General features: G+C 38.4%; 2 protein-coding genes across 4 annotated transcripts in view; one reads left to right on the top strand and one right to left on the bottom strand.

Annotated features, from left to right (window-relative positions):
* LOC122790335 (zinc finger protein 239-like) overlaps positions 1-14,560 on the bottom strand; it is a 1,358,627-nt gene that overhangs the window by 192,391 nt on the left and 1,151,676 nt on the right. For all 3 annotated transcript variants that reach the window (XR_006362993.1, XR_006362992.1, XR_006362991.1), the window contains one exon: positions 2,456-2,683. The gene's annotated coding sequence lies outside the window, so the exon portion shown is untranslated. The remainder of the gene's footprint in view (positions 1-2,455; positions 2,684-14,560) is intronic.
* LOC122790332 (myosin-7) overlaps positions 1-14,560 on the top strand; it is a 96,664-nt gene that overhangs the window by 72,260 nt on the left and 9,844 nt on the right. The window contains exons 30-37 of the mRNA XM_044057852.1: positions 1,720-1,903; positions 4,564-4,729; positions 9,591-9,715; positions 9,956-10,264; positions 11,058-11,261; positions 11,812-11,937; positions 12,027-12,197; positions 13,440-13,544. Coding sequence (XP_043913787.1) covers positions 1,720-1,903; positions 4,564-4,729; positions 9,591-9,715; positions 9,956-10,264; positions 11,058-11,261; positions 11,812-11,937; positions 12,027-12,197; positions 13,440-13,544 — 1,390 coding nt within the window. The remainder of the gene's footprint in view (positions 1-1,719; positions 1,904-4,563; positions 4,730-9,590; positions 9,716-9,955; positions 10,265-11,057; positions 11,262-11,811; positions 11,938-12,026; positions 12,198-13,439; positions 13,545-14,560) is intronic.

Here is a 14,560-nt window from a genome sequence, read left to right as displayed (position 1 = left end):
CTTTAGTGATCTTTTCCTTCTTGATATACTGCAGTAAAGGTTCTGTGAGTATTACGAACATCACAGCAGACATACAGTCTACTTCTGAGTTTTAATATAACTTAAAAGAAAGTGTGTTACACCTATGGCAGGCCTTCATAAAAGGACATAATGCTAACAGTAAAGTAAGGTTTAGACTGAAAAAATGCAGTGTTTGTTGCTGATGTGGAAAGGATATTTCTATATTTATAGTTATCCTAAGGAGTTCTTGAACTTGACGAAAAAAGTGAGATTTTAGAGATCTTTAGAATTGCCTGGCATCTCTTCTAGGAGTAGTTGGATAGCTTATGCACATAGAATGCCTGAATAGGTCCCCCCCCTGCAAGCTTAAAGAGGATATAATTGGTAACAGAAAATGAAATACCAGATCATGACCCTGAGTTGTCAGGTTCTCCCATTTCCCTTTGTAGTGCCATCATTTAAAACACCCTACTGTCATTAGTTTTGAAAGCAGGCAGATATACACCCTGTTAGACTGGGACAGTTATAATCTTGATTGTTTCAGTAAACCAGGGAAACAGAAGGTAAAGACGTACGGTGTAAAATAAAAGAATGACAGTTTTAGTGTGCACTAGATACAAGGAGGATAATTACAAGTTTGAGAACTGAGTGTATTTATTTATTTTTATTAACCCTTTATACTACTAGAGGAAATTTGGCCATAGCATTGGGGAACCTCTCCTACTCTTTTTGATAAGTCCCATGGGGGTTTTTACATCCACCAGAATCACCGACTCAGGCAGATGGGGGTCCTTGGTTTAACATCTCATCTGAAGGACAGCACACACAGGATTGCAGCAACCCCCTTATGCTGCACTGCAGTGCCAGTAATCAATCTACCTGGTATGGGAAAAGAACCAACAGCTTTCTGCACCAAAAGGTGAGTGTGCTCTTACTTGCATCACTGCCGCTGGTATGAATATCTGGCAGACCAGAGATTGCCACAGCCTAAGCTGACCCCCTAGGGTAACATTTAAATTACTTGTTTACATTGGATGGCTTGACCCCACATTCTCATCCCCCTCCCTTGTATGACCTAAGCACAAATCACATGAGCACAAAGTGAGAGGAAAGTGAATTGTCAACTGACCTTATGTTCAGCATTATCAATATTATTTATTATGTCCAGTTTTTTATATGACACCCTTGTTCTGAAGTCAGTTTCTCATTGTATAGCTTTTATAATTATGTTCAGAAAGACAGAGAGAGAGAGACACTGTTAGTAGGCAACAAAAATGGTGATTAATAAAGGTAAATCTTTTAATAACAGGTGGTCATTTACTCAGAGTTCAGCAGGACAGCCCTTTATGAACTCCATCACATTCTGAAAACTGGGACGGCATTATTTTAGCACTAGCTATGATGTTGTTAAATCCTTTACTTAAATAAGCCAGTTGTAACTTATAATGTTTGCTTTTTTGTGGTAAATAAATATAATCCAATGCTTTATTTGCATTGATATAACAACTATGCACTTAACTGACCAATCTATTTGAAAATAAATATTGTGCCACTAAACTGATATTTTAAAAATAATAAAAATGTGAAACTCAACATAGACTGGAAAGTATACAGATGGCAGTATTTTTTTCTTGGCCAGCTGTGTCACAAAGACTGATATTTAGACTGATACCAATCTTTAGAAGCTCAAGCTGTGGTTTGTTTTGACTTTCCCAACAGGAAGAAGTTGGCTCAGAGGTTGCAAGAGGCAGAGGAAGCTGTGGAAGCTGTGAACGCCAAGTGCTCCTCCCTAGAGAAGACCAAGCATCGCCTCCAGAATGAGATTGAGGACCTCATGGTGGATGTAGAGAGATCCAATGCTGCAGCTGCTGCCTTGGACAAGAAACAGAAGAACTTTGATAAGGTGAGATTGCTGTTTCAGAACTCTAGTCAGCCTATCAAATTACTCTTCAAACAATTTGACAACAACACATAAAATAAGCAATGAAATGGGTGTATTTAATACTTACCAGATTATTATGCAGAGTCTGCATGTCCTCCCTGTGGTTGAGTGAGTTTTAAAGACATGCAGTAGGTGTGTGTGTGTGTGTGTGTGTCTGTGTGTACGCCTTCTGTGAAGGTCGGGCACCAGGATCGTAACTTGACAGCATAAAAACTCCACTGCCAATCAATCTGTGGACCCATGATCCGCTGTGGCAACCTCTAATGGGAGAAGCCAAAAGACATTGCTATTGTGATTGTGTTATAACATCCTAACATCTGCCCATGAAAACGCATATACCTTTTTTACACTAAATGCTGTATGCAGAAATCTCTTCAATCAGAAGCAGAGTTTGGTATGTTAAGCATTTGATATGAGGCAGTGTGAATATAATGCTAGTGTCCCAGAAGAAAAAAATGGGAAATAGCTGGATCAGTATTACAGAGTTAACATTTTAAGACATTACTCTCTTACCTTTAGAAAAATATTTGCTGGACAGGCTGAGGCAAGTCTTGCCCTTTCCTGTGTATGTGTGGGCAGATTATAGCAGCATTCAGCAATGAACAATAACATTTTTGCCTCTTTTACTGATGACACCAATCTAGAAAGATGCCCTGCGTGTCTTAGGTCCATCTTTACTCCCTGGTATTACATGTTTGGTACCTCACTTTACCACATGTATAGGCAGGTCATGTGAGCCATCTGAGACAAAAGACACACAAAATAAACAATAACATTTTGAATTAATACCCAGAGTGAATTAGCAATGTAAAAAAGATAGAGGTAAGATTTAAACATTATAATATGTGCATATGTGAAATAAGAACAGCATCATTATTTTATTCTATTTATTTGCAAGTTATGTCATTCAACTTAACTCTGAGCTGTTGAAAGCTTACTCTAAAACATGGTGCTGTAGTAGTAACATTTAAGTTTTTACTCAGCATTATAAAAGCAAACCTCGTTTGTGGGAGTCATCACAGTATAGGACTGACGCAGTATCATATTAATACATAGTATTAATATAAGTATTTCACTCCAGATACAATAAACAGATTGATTCCTTTTTCAAGCAGCCATACTGCCTAACAGTATAGTATATAAATTAGAATAAGACTGCAGAATCAGCCAGATGGATACTACTAATAAACTCTTCCCCTCTCACCATTCAACTATTTTATGTCGGAATATTTAGAAAAATGTAGAAGAAAAAGACAGTGTTTTTACTTGAATTGTACCTTTCTCAGATTCAACTCATAAAGCAGGACCATGAGAAGGATACAGAAAGATGAACAAGCAGTTGATCATTAGCCTCTGTTTAGATACAACTTTTGAGTCACAAAGAGCTCTCCGAATGGAGCCTGCATTAGGAATTAATTAGGAACAAGTCATACAGCAGATAGCTACAAGGTGACATAGTGCGGACCCTCTACTCTCAGTGCAACATCACCCCTCACAATCTGACACTGCAAAAATATCAGGTAAGGAAGGATGCAGCCAGAAGAAAACTCAGTGTACAACTGGGAAGGAATATTTTGCTCAGTACTGTTAAATGTTTTTAGTAGGGAAGTTACTGTAGCTTCACAGGGCAGATATAATGACAATAGTGACAATAATGTCTTATTATCCTCATTTTCACTACCATTGATCTTGGTATGCATGTCTGAATCACTCACAAACCAGGGCAATGAAGAAAGATTGTGGAATATTTTTTGTGACTTTTTTGAGGGAGGGTTGACTCCAGTACTAAGTACAGACTGCTTGCTGCGAGTCACAATCTATTTATGCTCACATGGCAGGACCACATTTCTAAAATCTGTTTCTGCCACACTGATTACACTGAGATGAAATAAACCTTGCAGCTCATTATATGCTTTGTTACATCTCACATCACACCCTATGTCTCAGAAACATGAGCATCACATGCTTAAAGTCAGGAATGGACTATATAGAAAGAACAGTTTAGTGAACAAGTGGTTAAATAAGTGACTTGATGGTAAAACAATTTTGCATGCGGGTTACTGCAGTTTTAAAGTTTAACTGAGCTTGTATGTTCACTGTTATCCAGAATATTGGCTACAATACAAAGCATTCTTAGAAAAGTCTGAATAAAGGTTCCTTATACACATCCTTTTGAAGTACAACCCAGCTCCCCCTGCAGTGAACTTTAACCCAGCTCCCCTTGTACTAAACTATGAACCAGATCCCCCCTGCACTGAAATATGACCAGCTCCCCCTGAACTAAACTATGACCCAGCTCCTTCTACACTGACCATGACCCAGCACCCCTAAACTGAACTATGATCCAGCACCCCCTGCACTGAACTATGACCCAGCTCCCATTGCACTGCTCCATTTAGGTGGAAGAGTCAGAAAACCTGAGATTATATTGTTTTTAGGGGATAATAATATACCATGACCTGAAGATATCATCATTCATTTAAAGAAAGAAGATGAACAGATAAGGATGGACTAACTGTTTCATCCTAGGAACAGTTTATTATTTGTGGACACACACAATAATACAAGTTCATTACATCAGAAATTCAGAGCTTAACATTATTTTTTTTACTTTGAATCAGGTACTAGCTGAGTGGAAGCAGAAATTTGAAGAGAGCCAGAGTGAGTTGGAAAGTTCCCAGAAAGAAGCTCGTTCCCTCAGTACAGAGATATTCAAATTAAAGAATGCCTATGAAGAGGCTCTGGACCATTTGGAGACACTGAAGAGGGAGAATAAGAACCTTCAAGGTAAGTCATTGTGTTCTGTGCATTATAACCCAACACATTACACCTGGTAAACTGAGAAACCTGATTATATAGAAACATTAGTCTGTCATTTATTTTGTAGACTGCGGTGGTGGTGCTGCGGTAGCATTGTCGACTCACAGCAAGACGTTGTCCATTCGATTCTCAGCTAAAGCGTCTTCTATGTGGAGACATGCGTGAAGGGGCATACCTTCGTTGAAGGTTGTACATCAGAGCTGGTAACTCGACATGTAAAAATCTTCTACCAATCATTAGCGGACTGGAGTTTCGCTGTGGCAACCCCTAACCGGGAAAAAGCCGAAAGACACAAACAAAGCCTGTCATTTATTTTGTAAGGGCAGCAAAATCTGGAAGCATATAATGTCGTAGACAGGAGGAAACATTATTGGCCAATCATAGCTCACAAAATGAAATATGTAAAAAGGTAGCACAAACAAAAAAGAACACGCATAATACACTAAGCATAGTCATATTAACCAAAAAACAAATAATTAAAAGCAAATGTGCATTATATTTATAGCAGGGTGCTTAAAATAATATGGATTTTTTAACATTTTTCATTCATCACATATGTGTTGCTCAGATCAAAAACAAGGATTGAAAAAAATATTTGTCTTAAAGAGGCTTATGTTCTCTGGTGAACTGCAGCTGCACTTTTATATATGTTGATGTTCAGCTGTTTAAGTAGTGTTAATGAATTAGAAATCCTAAGTTAAGACTACAGAAAAAAAAAAAACAATGCTCCTAAATTTCTAAAGTGAATGGAGTTCAGGCAGTTGGAAGCAGACAAAAAGCATTTTCCACAAATGGACAGTACTCGAGGATTGTTTTATGTACTTCTAGCATTATTTACTTATATTGTTATTATGAGGAAACAGAGCCGAAGCCTAACATACATGAGGTACTGGGGAACCTTATACTTCTGCCTTTAAAGCAAATGTATGCAGTTTTCATTGATCAAACTGAACTTAGTATACCAGATTTTGATTTATGCACCTAGTCCCAACAACATAAAGACAAAATAATGCACATTAAAAATGTGCAGTCAAAACCTTGTGCCCTTTGGATTTAGAAAATAAACATAAAATGGTTATGTTAGAAAGAAATACACAAAACAGACACCTTATCCTAAAAGAAGGTGGTCTGGATCAGTATGAACATTGTAATATACAAATAATTCCTACTAGTATATGTGAGCAAATATGTTTGGAGGAGCACTCACATGGTCAGAATGGACATTTGTGTTTGGGGCAGTAGTGTGGAAAACATCTCTATATTTTTAGCATTTTTAGCTGTATAAGTGGGCTGATTCATCCAAGGACCCTTTACAGCCTTAGCCCAGAGAAAAACCTAAATACCTGAAGAAAACTACAAAGACACAGGGAAAAAAATTGTATTCTGTGCAGACAGTGACCAAATGGCAGAACTTAATCTCAGAGCCGGTCTGTGAAGCATTATAATGAAAAGGTTTACTGACCAAACTCTTTGCTTTGTGAAATGTTGACTACTGTAGTATTATGATAAATTGTGGAGAAGAATAGGTTCCCTGCTGTTAGGGCAATACATCCTGTTTCAGTACATCGGTATCATGGGGGGGGGGGGGCTGAAACCAATCCCTCACTCCTCTTCCTCCTACACTTAACCAAATATATGTGATTATTGCAATTGTGATTGCAGAAACCCATCTTAATTCAGATTAACATTACATCCCCAAGTTTTGACAGTTATGTTACCTTCACTTCCTTAAGCAGATGTCTTCATAGTTTCATACTAGGCTGCAGTGGATCATCTGCAGTCTGGCCAACAGTCCTACCCATTTATAAAGACATGAATTAAGACCAGACCATGACCTAGTCTCAGCCCATTTCTTTAAAGGCTAGAAGGGCCCACACAATGGATATACTTACGATTGCTAATCCAGTCATTCAGGTTATATTTAAAAAGGGCATGTTGCTACTATGCTTAACAGCTAAGGAAAGCATATGCCATAAAAGAGGTATTTTCCTGTTAAAGATATCTGTCCCACCAACATGTCCTATTTATGTTTCAGTGGAAATGTTGGTCTCTTTAGCAGATGCTAAGAGTGGTATTAGTTTGTGGATGTGTACGAAGTTGTAAAAGACTGGATCTTTCAGGGCTTTGTAGGCAAGGCAGCAGTCTTCTCTTAACAGCTGGTAGCAAATGGAAAAGAGTGAGACTGCTTTAAGGTGGTCGAAGTAACTCAAGGAGAATATGGACTTCATTTTTTTTTTTTTTTGGTAAGGAAACACTGCAGTCCCTTGAAGTGGGTCATATGCCTATCCAAGTACAAATAAAAGAGGGCATTATATTCTATTATTGATCTGATAAAAGAAGAATACAGGACAGGCAATGACTTCCTTGCATATAGATGATATGCTCCTGATGATTCGTCTGACTATATAAAAGGATTTCCTAACAACAGTGATTACATCAAATGGTCAAATGGTAGTTAATTGTCATTGAAGGTGCCTTAAGTCCCTAATGACCAAGCCAGTTTTTAGAGGGTTGTCGCCTATATGATTGGATCAGGACAGCCCATGTTTGCCACAGGATACAGTGCTGCATTTTTTGGCATTCATCTTGAGGCTGTGGTCCAAAATACTCTTGTTAGTATGAGTTAGGCTCTCCTGGGATAATATGCACATTGTTCGGGTACTTTGTAACACTTAGAGTTACTTATCTGGCAGGGGAAATACTGTGATCAAGAATTTGTAGTCATCTGCAAACTTTATCAGCCACAGGCCTTTAGTGCCTGCTTTAATATCAGAGAACTAGACACCAAAGATTACTGGTCCCAGGACTGGTCCCTGATGGACACCACTGGAAACTACTCTTTATGTTGAGATTGTGTCTATAACACTAACAGACTAAGTTCTATCAGTTTGCCAGTTTGATATCCAGTGAGGAACATAGTGGGTTACATTTAATGAGATTAGCTTACCTTAGACATGTGTGAGGGGTGGTGTCAAAGGCTTTGACCAAGTCCAGTTATGTTGTATGAAGCAATTTACCCCAATCTAATAGTCTTAGTGACTTCTTCCAAAAAGTCCACAAGGTACAAGTGCTAGTAGCTGTCTTTAACAAACCAAATCTGATTCAGGTCTAGGTTCTAAAGACTTCCTGTCTCCCTGTTTGCAAGATCCATAATGATGTGCTCTACTGAATTACAGCTAAGGCTAGTAAGGATGGCAGGTCTATTGTTGCCTAGGTCAGTTATAGGTCCCCCTTTGTGGTGTCTGATGACTACAGCAGTTTTCCACACCTCTGGCATGAATACAGTGGAGAGGCTGAGTGAATCAATTTAATAAGGAGTTACCCAAGCATTACTTGGTACTTTCTGGAGATGGCTATCATTTAAGTTAATCAAAGAACATTTTATGTTATGCCTTTTGCAAAACTTCCATCAAATGTAGACTGCAAAATAAAAGCACAGATTATGTTATTCATTTCCAAAGCAAATTAGATCATTTTCTGTTTAACAACAGTTACACATTTGAATTTGGTATTACCAGTTGGGAATACTTTAACTCCCGCTTAAAAGTATTGCATTTCATATTGGAGTTATTCTGCCAAGTGTCTGATAGCAAAATATATCTGATGCATTTTTTTTTATCATTTTAAACCACTGTGTGAAAATAAACTCAGATGTAACTGAAATGCATCAACATGGTTCCTTTAGTTCCAAAATGTGTCTGTGTTGTGTATTCAAAACTGCCTGACTGCTGCTTTTATCCAGCCAGTCCCACTGGCACTAACTGCAGTTGATTGATGTACTGGAAATGTACGAGTGCATTCTGCATAGCACATCTAGAAGCTATTTCTACAGACTTGTTGTTGTTGTTGTGTCTTTTGGCTTTTCCCAGTTAGGGGTCGCCACAGCGGAACTCCAGTCCGCTAATGACTGGCAGTAGATTTTTATGTGCCGAGTTGCCAGCCCTGATGCACAACCTTCAACGAAGGTACACCCATTCACGCATGTCTCCAGACAGAAGACACTCTAGCTGAGAATCGAACGGGACAACGTCTTACTGTCAGGCTTCTATTTTTACAGACTTACAACAATGAAATGAGACTGATAAGAAGTTAAGTTTACCCTTTGCTTTAGTCAACCGTATTTTAAAAAAAGATAAGACATTTTGTTTATAAATAATACCACTGTGTAAAAGCAAACCACTATGGCAGTTCATTTTTTTACTCACAGTGGAGGGGGTTCCCTACTTTGGCAACTTGATTTTGCATTTGTGACCAAACAATGCTCCTCACTGTGGATAAAATATACAGTATTCACTTCTTTCTGTTATACATTACCACACTGCATGAGCAGAATGCAATGTTTGTGACTAGGTAACATTTCACAGTACCAGGTATTCTCATTAAAAGTTTCACACATTGTTCTGTAGCAATGAATGGATGGATGCAATCTTTTATATAATGAATCAGTCTAGAGAGCTTCCAAGTGGTGTAAATGTACTGCCTCCATCAAGCAGGAATGCATACAATGTTATTCCTTGAAGGGCCCCTACTGCAAGAGTCATGAGTGGTCAGTGCATGCTATTCTGGTTTTCTTTTTAAGATTTAGTTTTATTAGCATTTGATATTGAACTACACAGAGGTAGCTTTTCTCTTATACAACAGTATTATTTCAGTAGTAGAAGACTTTATTTGCAATGACTAGTAACTAGGGTCATTCCTGAAACTGCATTATTCTGGTAGAGATGAATTAATAGAAATATATTTTATCAGCTAGCAAGATGCAAACTTCAGAAAGGCAGGCCAAGGTAAAACTAAGATTTATATTGCTATTTCTTGCTTCATATTTCAGAGGAAATTTCAGACCTCACTGAACAATTGGGAGAAAGTGGGAAAAGTATACATGAACTGGAAAAGATCAGAAAACAGCTTGAACAGGAGAAGGTGGACCTACAGTCAGCATTAGAAGAGGCTGAGGTAAGTATCCAGAGGAATACAATCAAGATCTGGAATGATTATTTCTTGTATGGGTGGACTAATGTAAATGTGAAACAAAAACTGAAGTGTGTCACATAAATTGGAAATTGTAAGCTGACATTGGCAGCATTGTCATTCTACCTACATGTGAATCTACTGGTTAGTAAATATTTTGTAATTTTGTAGATTGGAAGTGATGAAAATATATTGTTACATTTTTTTTTCTCTCTGCTACATTAGGCTTCCCTTGAGCATGAAGAAGGAAAGATCCTTCGAGCACAGCTGGAATTCAACCAGATCAAGGCAGATATTGAGCGGAAGTTAGCAGAGAAGGACGAAGAAATGGAACAGGCAAAGAGGAACCACCAGCGGATAGTGGACTCACTTCAGACTTCTCTGGAAGCCGAAACAAGGAGCAGAAATGAGGCTCTAAGGATAAAGAAAAAGATGGAGGGGGATTTGAATGAAATGGAGATACAACTGAGCCAAGCAAACAGGCAAGCAGCGGAAGCACAGAAACAACTGAAGAATCTGCAGGCACACTTGAAGGTATACTTGTCTCCTGGTAACTTTCCTGTTAACAGTGCATATGCAACAGACAATGAATGCATATATAATATATGCATTGCCACATGGCTGAACAAGAAACTCATGATAAACGTCTACTTTCTCAGCATTTTGGCATTAGAAAACAACCTTCCACCCTGCAAAGGGATGGACCATCACAGCCCTTCCTTGCTACATATATTAACTCTGAAGCTGCCATATCTTGGAATAAGGGGGAGGGGTCCAAGACTTTTTTGATAGACAAAATAGTTTGGGGATGTCATTCCAATATCAAGTAAAATGTCAGACAAATGAAAGGTCACCCATTACTATTTTTTCATTTTTCTCACTCCCTCAAACTATTTATGATAACTGCGATGTTACTGTAACTGTTAACAAATGCATTCAACAGTGTCATTTTACTGGATTAATTTAAGGAGTTCTTGAGCATTAATTAATTGTACTAAGCCATAATGTTTGTGCTTGTAACGCATGCAGTTAGTTTGCTTCTGCCCCGTTTCATTCAGTACCCCAAGCAGATGTGTGACACTTCTGACACAGTGCTGTTTACAGTACATTTCACATCTAGTCTTTTCTCAAAAGATATTCAAAGTTTATAGCTTATTTCCTAACTGCATTGTTAGGATGGAAAACTATAAATGATTTAGTTGGGATAATGCAGATTTTCAAAGAATGACATTTGTAGCTTATGAGAGCTGTGTTAGTATTCACAATACAGTAATAAATTGCAGCACTGAATGTCTTACTAACATATTTTTCATATCACTTTTTCTAGGACCTTCAACTACAGCTTGATGATGCTCTTCGAAGTAATGAGGACCTGAAGGAGAACATTGCCATTGTAGAACGGCGCAACAATCTACTACAAGCAGAGCTTGAAGAACTCAGGACTACAGTAGAGCAGACAGAGCGAGCGCGAAAGCTGGCTGAGCAGGAACTCATTGACACCAGTGAGAGAGTACAACTGCTGCACTCCCAGGTACCATACATCATTTCTAGAATTTCTAACCAGATACATCGAATTTCTTTTAATATTCAGAACTATTATCTGATTATTTTTTTCACCAGGAACTTTAGAGAGTAAAATCTAATCATATGTATTCTTAATTCTCTCCTTTCCATCCAACAAGAACATTTACACATGTAAAATCTTGTAACCATTAAGTTATTCTTTATTTTTTAATAAACCTAGTCTACTTACTGTCAATATCATAATGGCAGTATGATAATTTAACCTCAAAAAAGTATAACTGCCTTAGCAGTAACATGATGTTGTACTCTAAACTAAACATCTGCTTTATTGTCTACTACTTATTCATATACCTGGATTACATTTATGTAAACACAAAAGCTACTCTGCTGTGTTGCTGAAGTCTGAATGCATTTCTGGGGTACTGTTAAATAAATACCTTTCTTTGTGGTTGGTCAGAGTATGAGGGTGACATGAACTGAGCTCCTTATTAAGCCCATACTCAGCTTTTCCATTGGTAAAGTACATGGCAAAGTAATAGTTACTCCTCATCCCACAGAACACCAGCTTGATCAACCAGAAGAAGAAGCTGGAGAATGACATTGCCCAGCTCCAAACTGAGGTGGAAGAGGCTGTGCAGGAGTGCAGAAATGCTGAAGAAAAGGCAAAGAAGGCCATCACAGATGTAAGTCTGAATGCACAGGCACATTTAATATACTTTAGCTGTATAATACTCAGATTAGACAGCACTGATTATTGTCAATTGGACCCCAGGCTGCCATGATGGCTGAGGAACTAAAGAAGGAGCAGGACACCAGCGCCCACTTAGAGCGGATGAAGAAGAACATGGAACAAACCATTAAAGATCTGCAGCACAGGCTGGATGAAGCTGAACAGATCGCCATGAAAGGAGGCAAGAAGCAACTACAGAAACTGGAAGCCAGGGTGAGTGTTTATTTTGGACACTTTCCATTCCATGGCTAAAACATTGTACAATTCATTAATTTCAAAGATTGCTTAAGCAAACAGCTAGCAATTTCCAAAATAAGTCCACTGTGTAGACATCACCAGAGATTGTAGCCATGTACTGTACTGGTAGGGAAAGTGATGGAATCAGCTGGTTATCTCTTTATTTTACTGCTTCGTTTACTCATTTCTAAAGCCAAAAGGTGTTATGGTTTGAGGCAGAAGTACAAAAGAGTTTAAATAATATATAGTGACAGTAAATGCTACATTTGTGTATCTTAAGTATTTTCTTTCACATGCCCTTCTATTACTAAGTTAAAATTGTAGTTTATCAGTAGGCAAAAACATTAATGTTATTTGTAGTGGTATGACTGTGGGACGATATTACAAGTGGATAACAACAGTTACAACAGTCACAGCTTCTGAATGACTGCTAATATACCTTTAGGGTGCCAAATGGTTTTCAGTCAAAGATGACCAAAGAAGCAACAGTTTTAGAAGCTCATGTGGGAGATTCTCATATGTCCCCACCAACAAAGGAAAGGTTGGAGATGAATGTGGTGAAGACAGGAGCTCATAACCTACCAAACAAGGAGGTGCAAGTATGCCTGGGTTGAGGCTAAAATAAGATTTAACTGACCAGTCCACAAATCTGTATAGCAAATGTAATGACCAAAATAAAATAAAGCATTTCTCATTATATGCTTCAGGGAGTAATCAGGTGGTAACAAAAATGGCAGGTATTCTTTGAGTTGCCAGTTCAAAGGTAAGACCTGATAACACATTTATTATAAGTTTGTGCATGTTGCATAAGTCCTCCTATTCCTGTAGTACTAAAAGTCTTGGTAAGTAGGTAGTGTCCTTAGATCTGGAAGTCAGGCTTTCCTGGGTCATCACTACAGATCTTGAGCTTCGTAACGTCTGAACATTAATTTTCTGCAGAAGCAGACCACTGCAGAGTCTGCACGCAGCTACTCCAAGTGCTGTGTGGACGTTCATTAGCTAAACTTACTGAGGACTACCTGCTGCTTTCTTTTCAAGACAGCATATGCTTGGCAGGCTGAAGGTAGAGTTTTTTCCTCCTACTTTGCCTGCTGAATATGACAGTGGGGGAGGGGCCATTGAGTTTTCTATTGCTTCTACCTACAGAGAATTAATGCTAATGTGAGGTTGTTACTTTCTGCTGTTCAACTACCTTTTGCTCTGTCTTTATCTCACAAGGTCAGAGAGTTGGAAAATGAACTGGAGGCCGAACAGAAAAGGAGCACTGAATCAGTGAAAGGGCTACGCAAATATGAGAGACGCGTTAAGGAGCTGACATATCAGGTAAACTTGGAGACGATTATTAAGAAATGCATTAACTGTATGATTACCAATATTACTGAAAGAATACAAAATATAACAAGTGTACTGCACCAAAGTACAATATACAGGGAATTGTTATGGCTAGGCTTGTATAGGCCCTAGGGCTGACAGCCTAGTACCAACCTATGAACTATGTCATGATATATCAAAATCCACTTACAAATGCACATCCCCAGACATTAATACAGCAACAAAAATGAACACTATCAGGTTCAGTAAAGGAGCCCATGAACTTAGGCTGGCCTCTGAAGTAAAAGATAATTATAATCCTTCTTTAGCTATGCTAGAAAACTAAAATAACAATACACTGTGGGGTAAAGGAGGAAGAAGCCACCCTGGGTGCAAGATGTTGCAGGGTGCGAATGTTAGCACTGAGAATGCTTTTTTTTTTTTTTTTTTTTTTTTGCATCTCATGTCAATAGTGAGGGAGTGACAGAGATGACATGGATGGCTCCAGCTGGGAAAGGGACCTTTATTGCTCCTCAACATAGTGTTGAGGGGTCCTAAATTGGTAGAGTGGCAGCTGGCACCAGATGAGCAAACTACTCCTTTGACCTACAGTGTTCAGAACTTATTCATAATGGGGCACCCTGTTCTGAAGAAACTGACACTGCCAATGTCCTTGTTAACAAATATAGTGCCAACTTCACCAATGCGACTTCCATTCAAAGCTCTAAGATATCCACATCCCTTACTCCCCCAATTATTTCTAAAGATTATATACTGAAAGTGCAAAACAAGACCAGAAATACTTCATCCACGTGACCTGACAATATATCTGGTTGTTAAACACACTCTTACAGATACAGTCCTCAAACTGTTTAACTTAATTGTAGCTGGTGGCTTTGTCTTTGATGAGTGGCACAAAGTAGTTGTAATGCCTCTCCACATGGTGGCTATACAACCCATGTAAATACAGACCTATCAAACTCACAAGCTTCATCTGCAAAAAATATGGAATGTATTACAACGGACAT

The sequence above is a fragment of the Protopterus annectens genome, chromosome 16.part0, assembly GCF_019279795.1.
Source record: "Protopterus annectens isolate FY-2018-M chromosome 16.part0, PAN1.0, whole genome shotgun sequence".
Lineage (NCBI taxonomy): Eukaryota > Metazoa > Chordata > Ceratodontiformes > Protopteridae > Protopterus > Protopterus annectens.
This window is presented reverse-complemented; position numbering and strand designations above follow the sequence as displayed.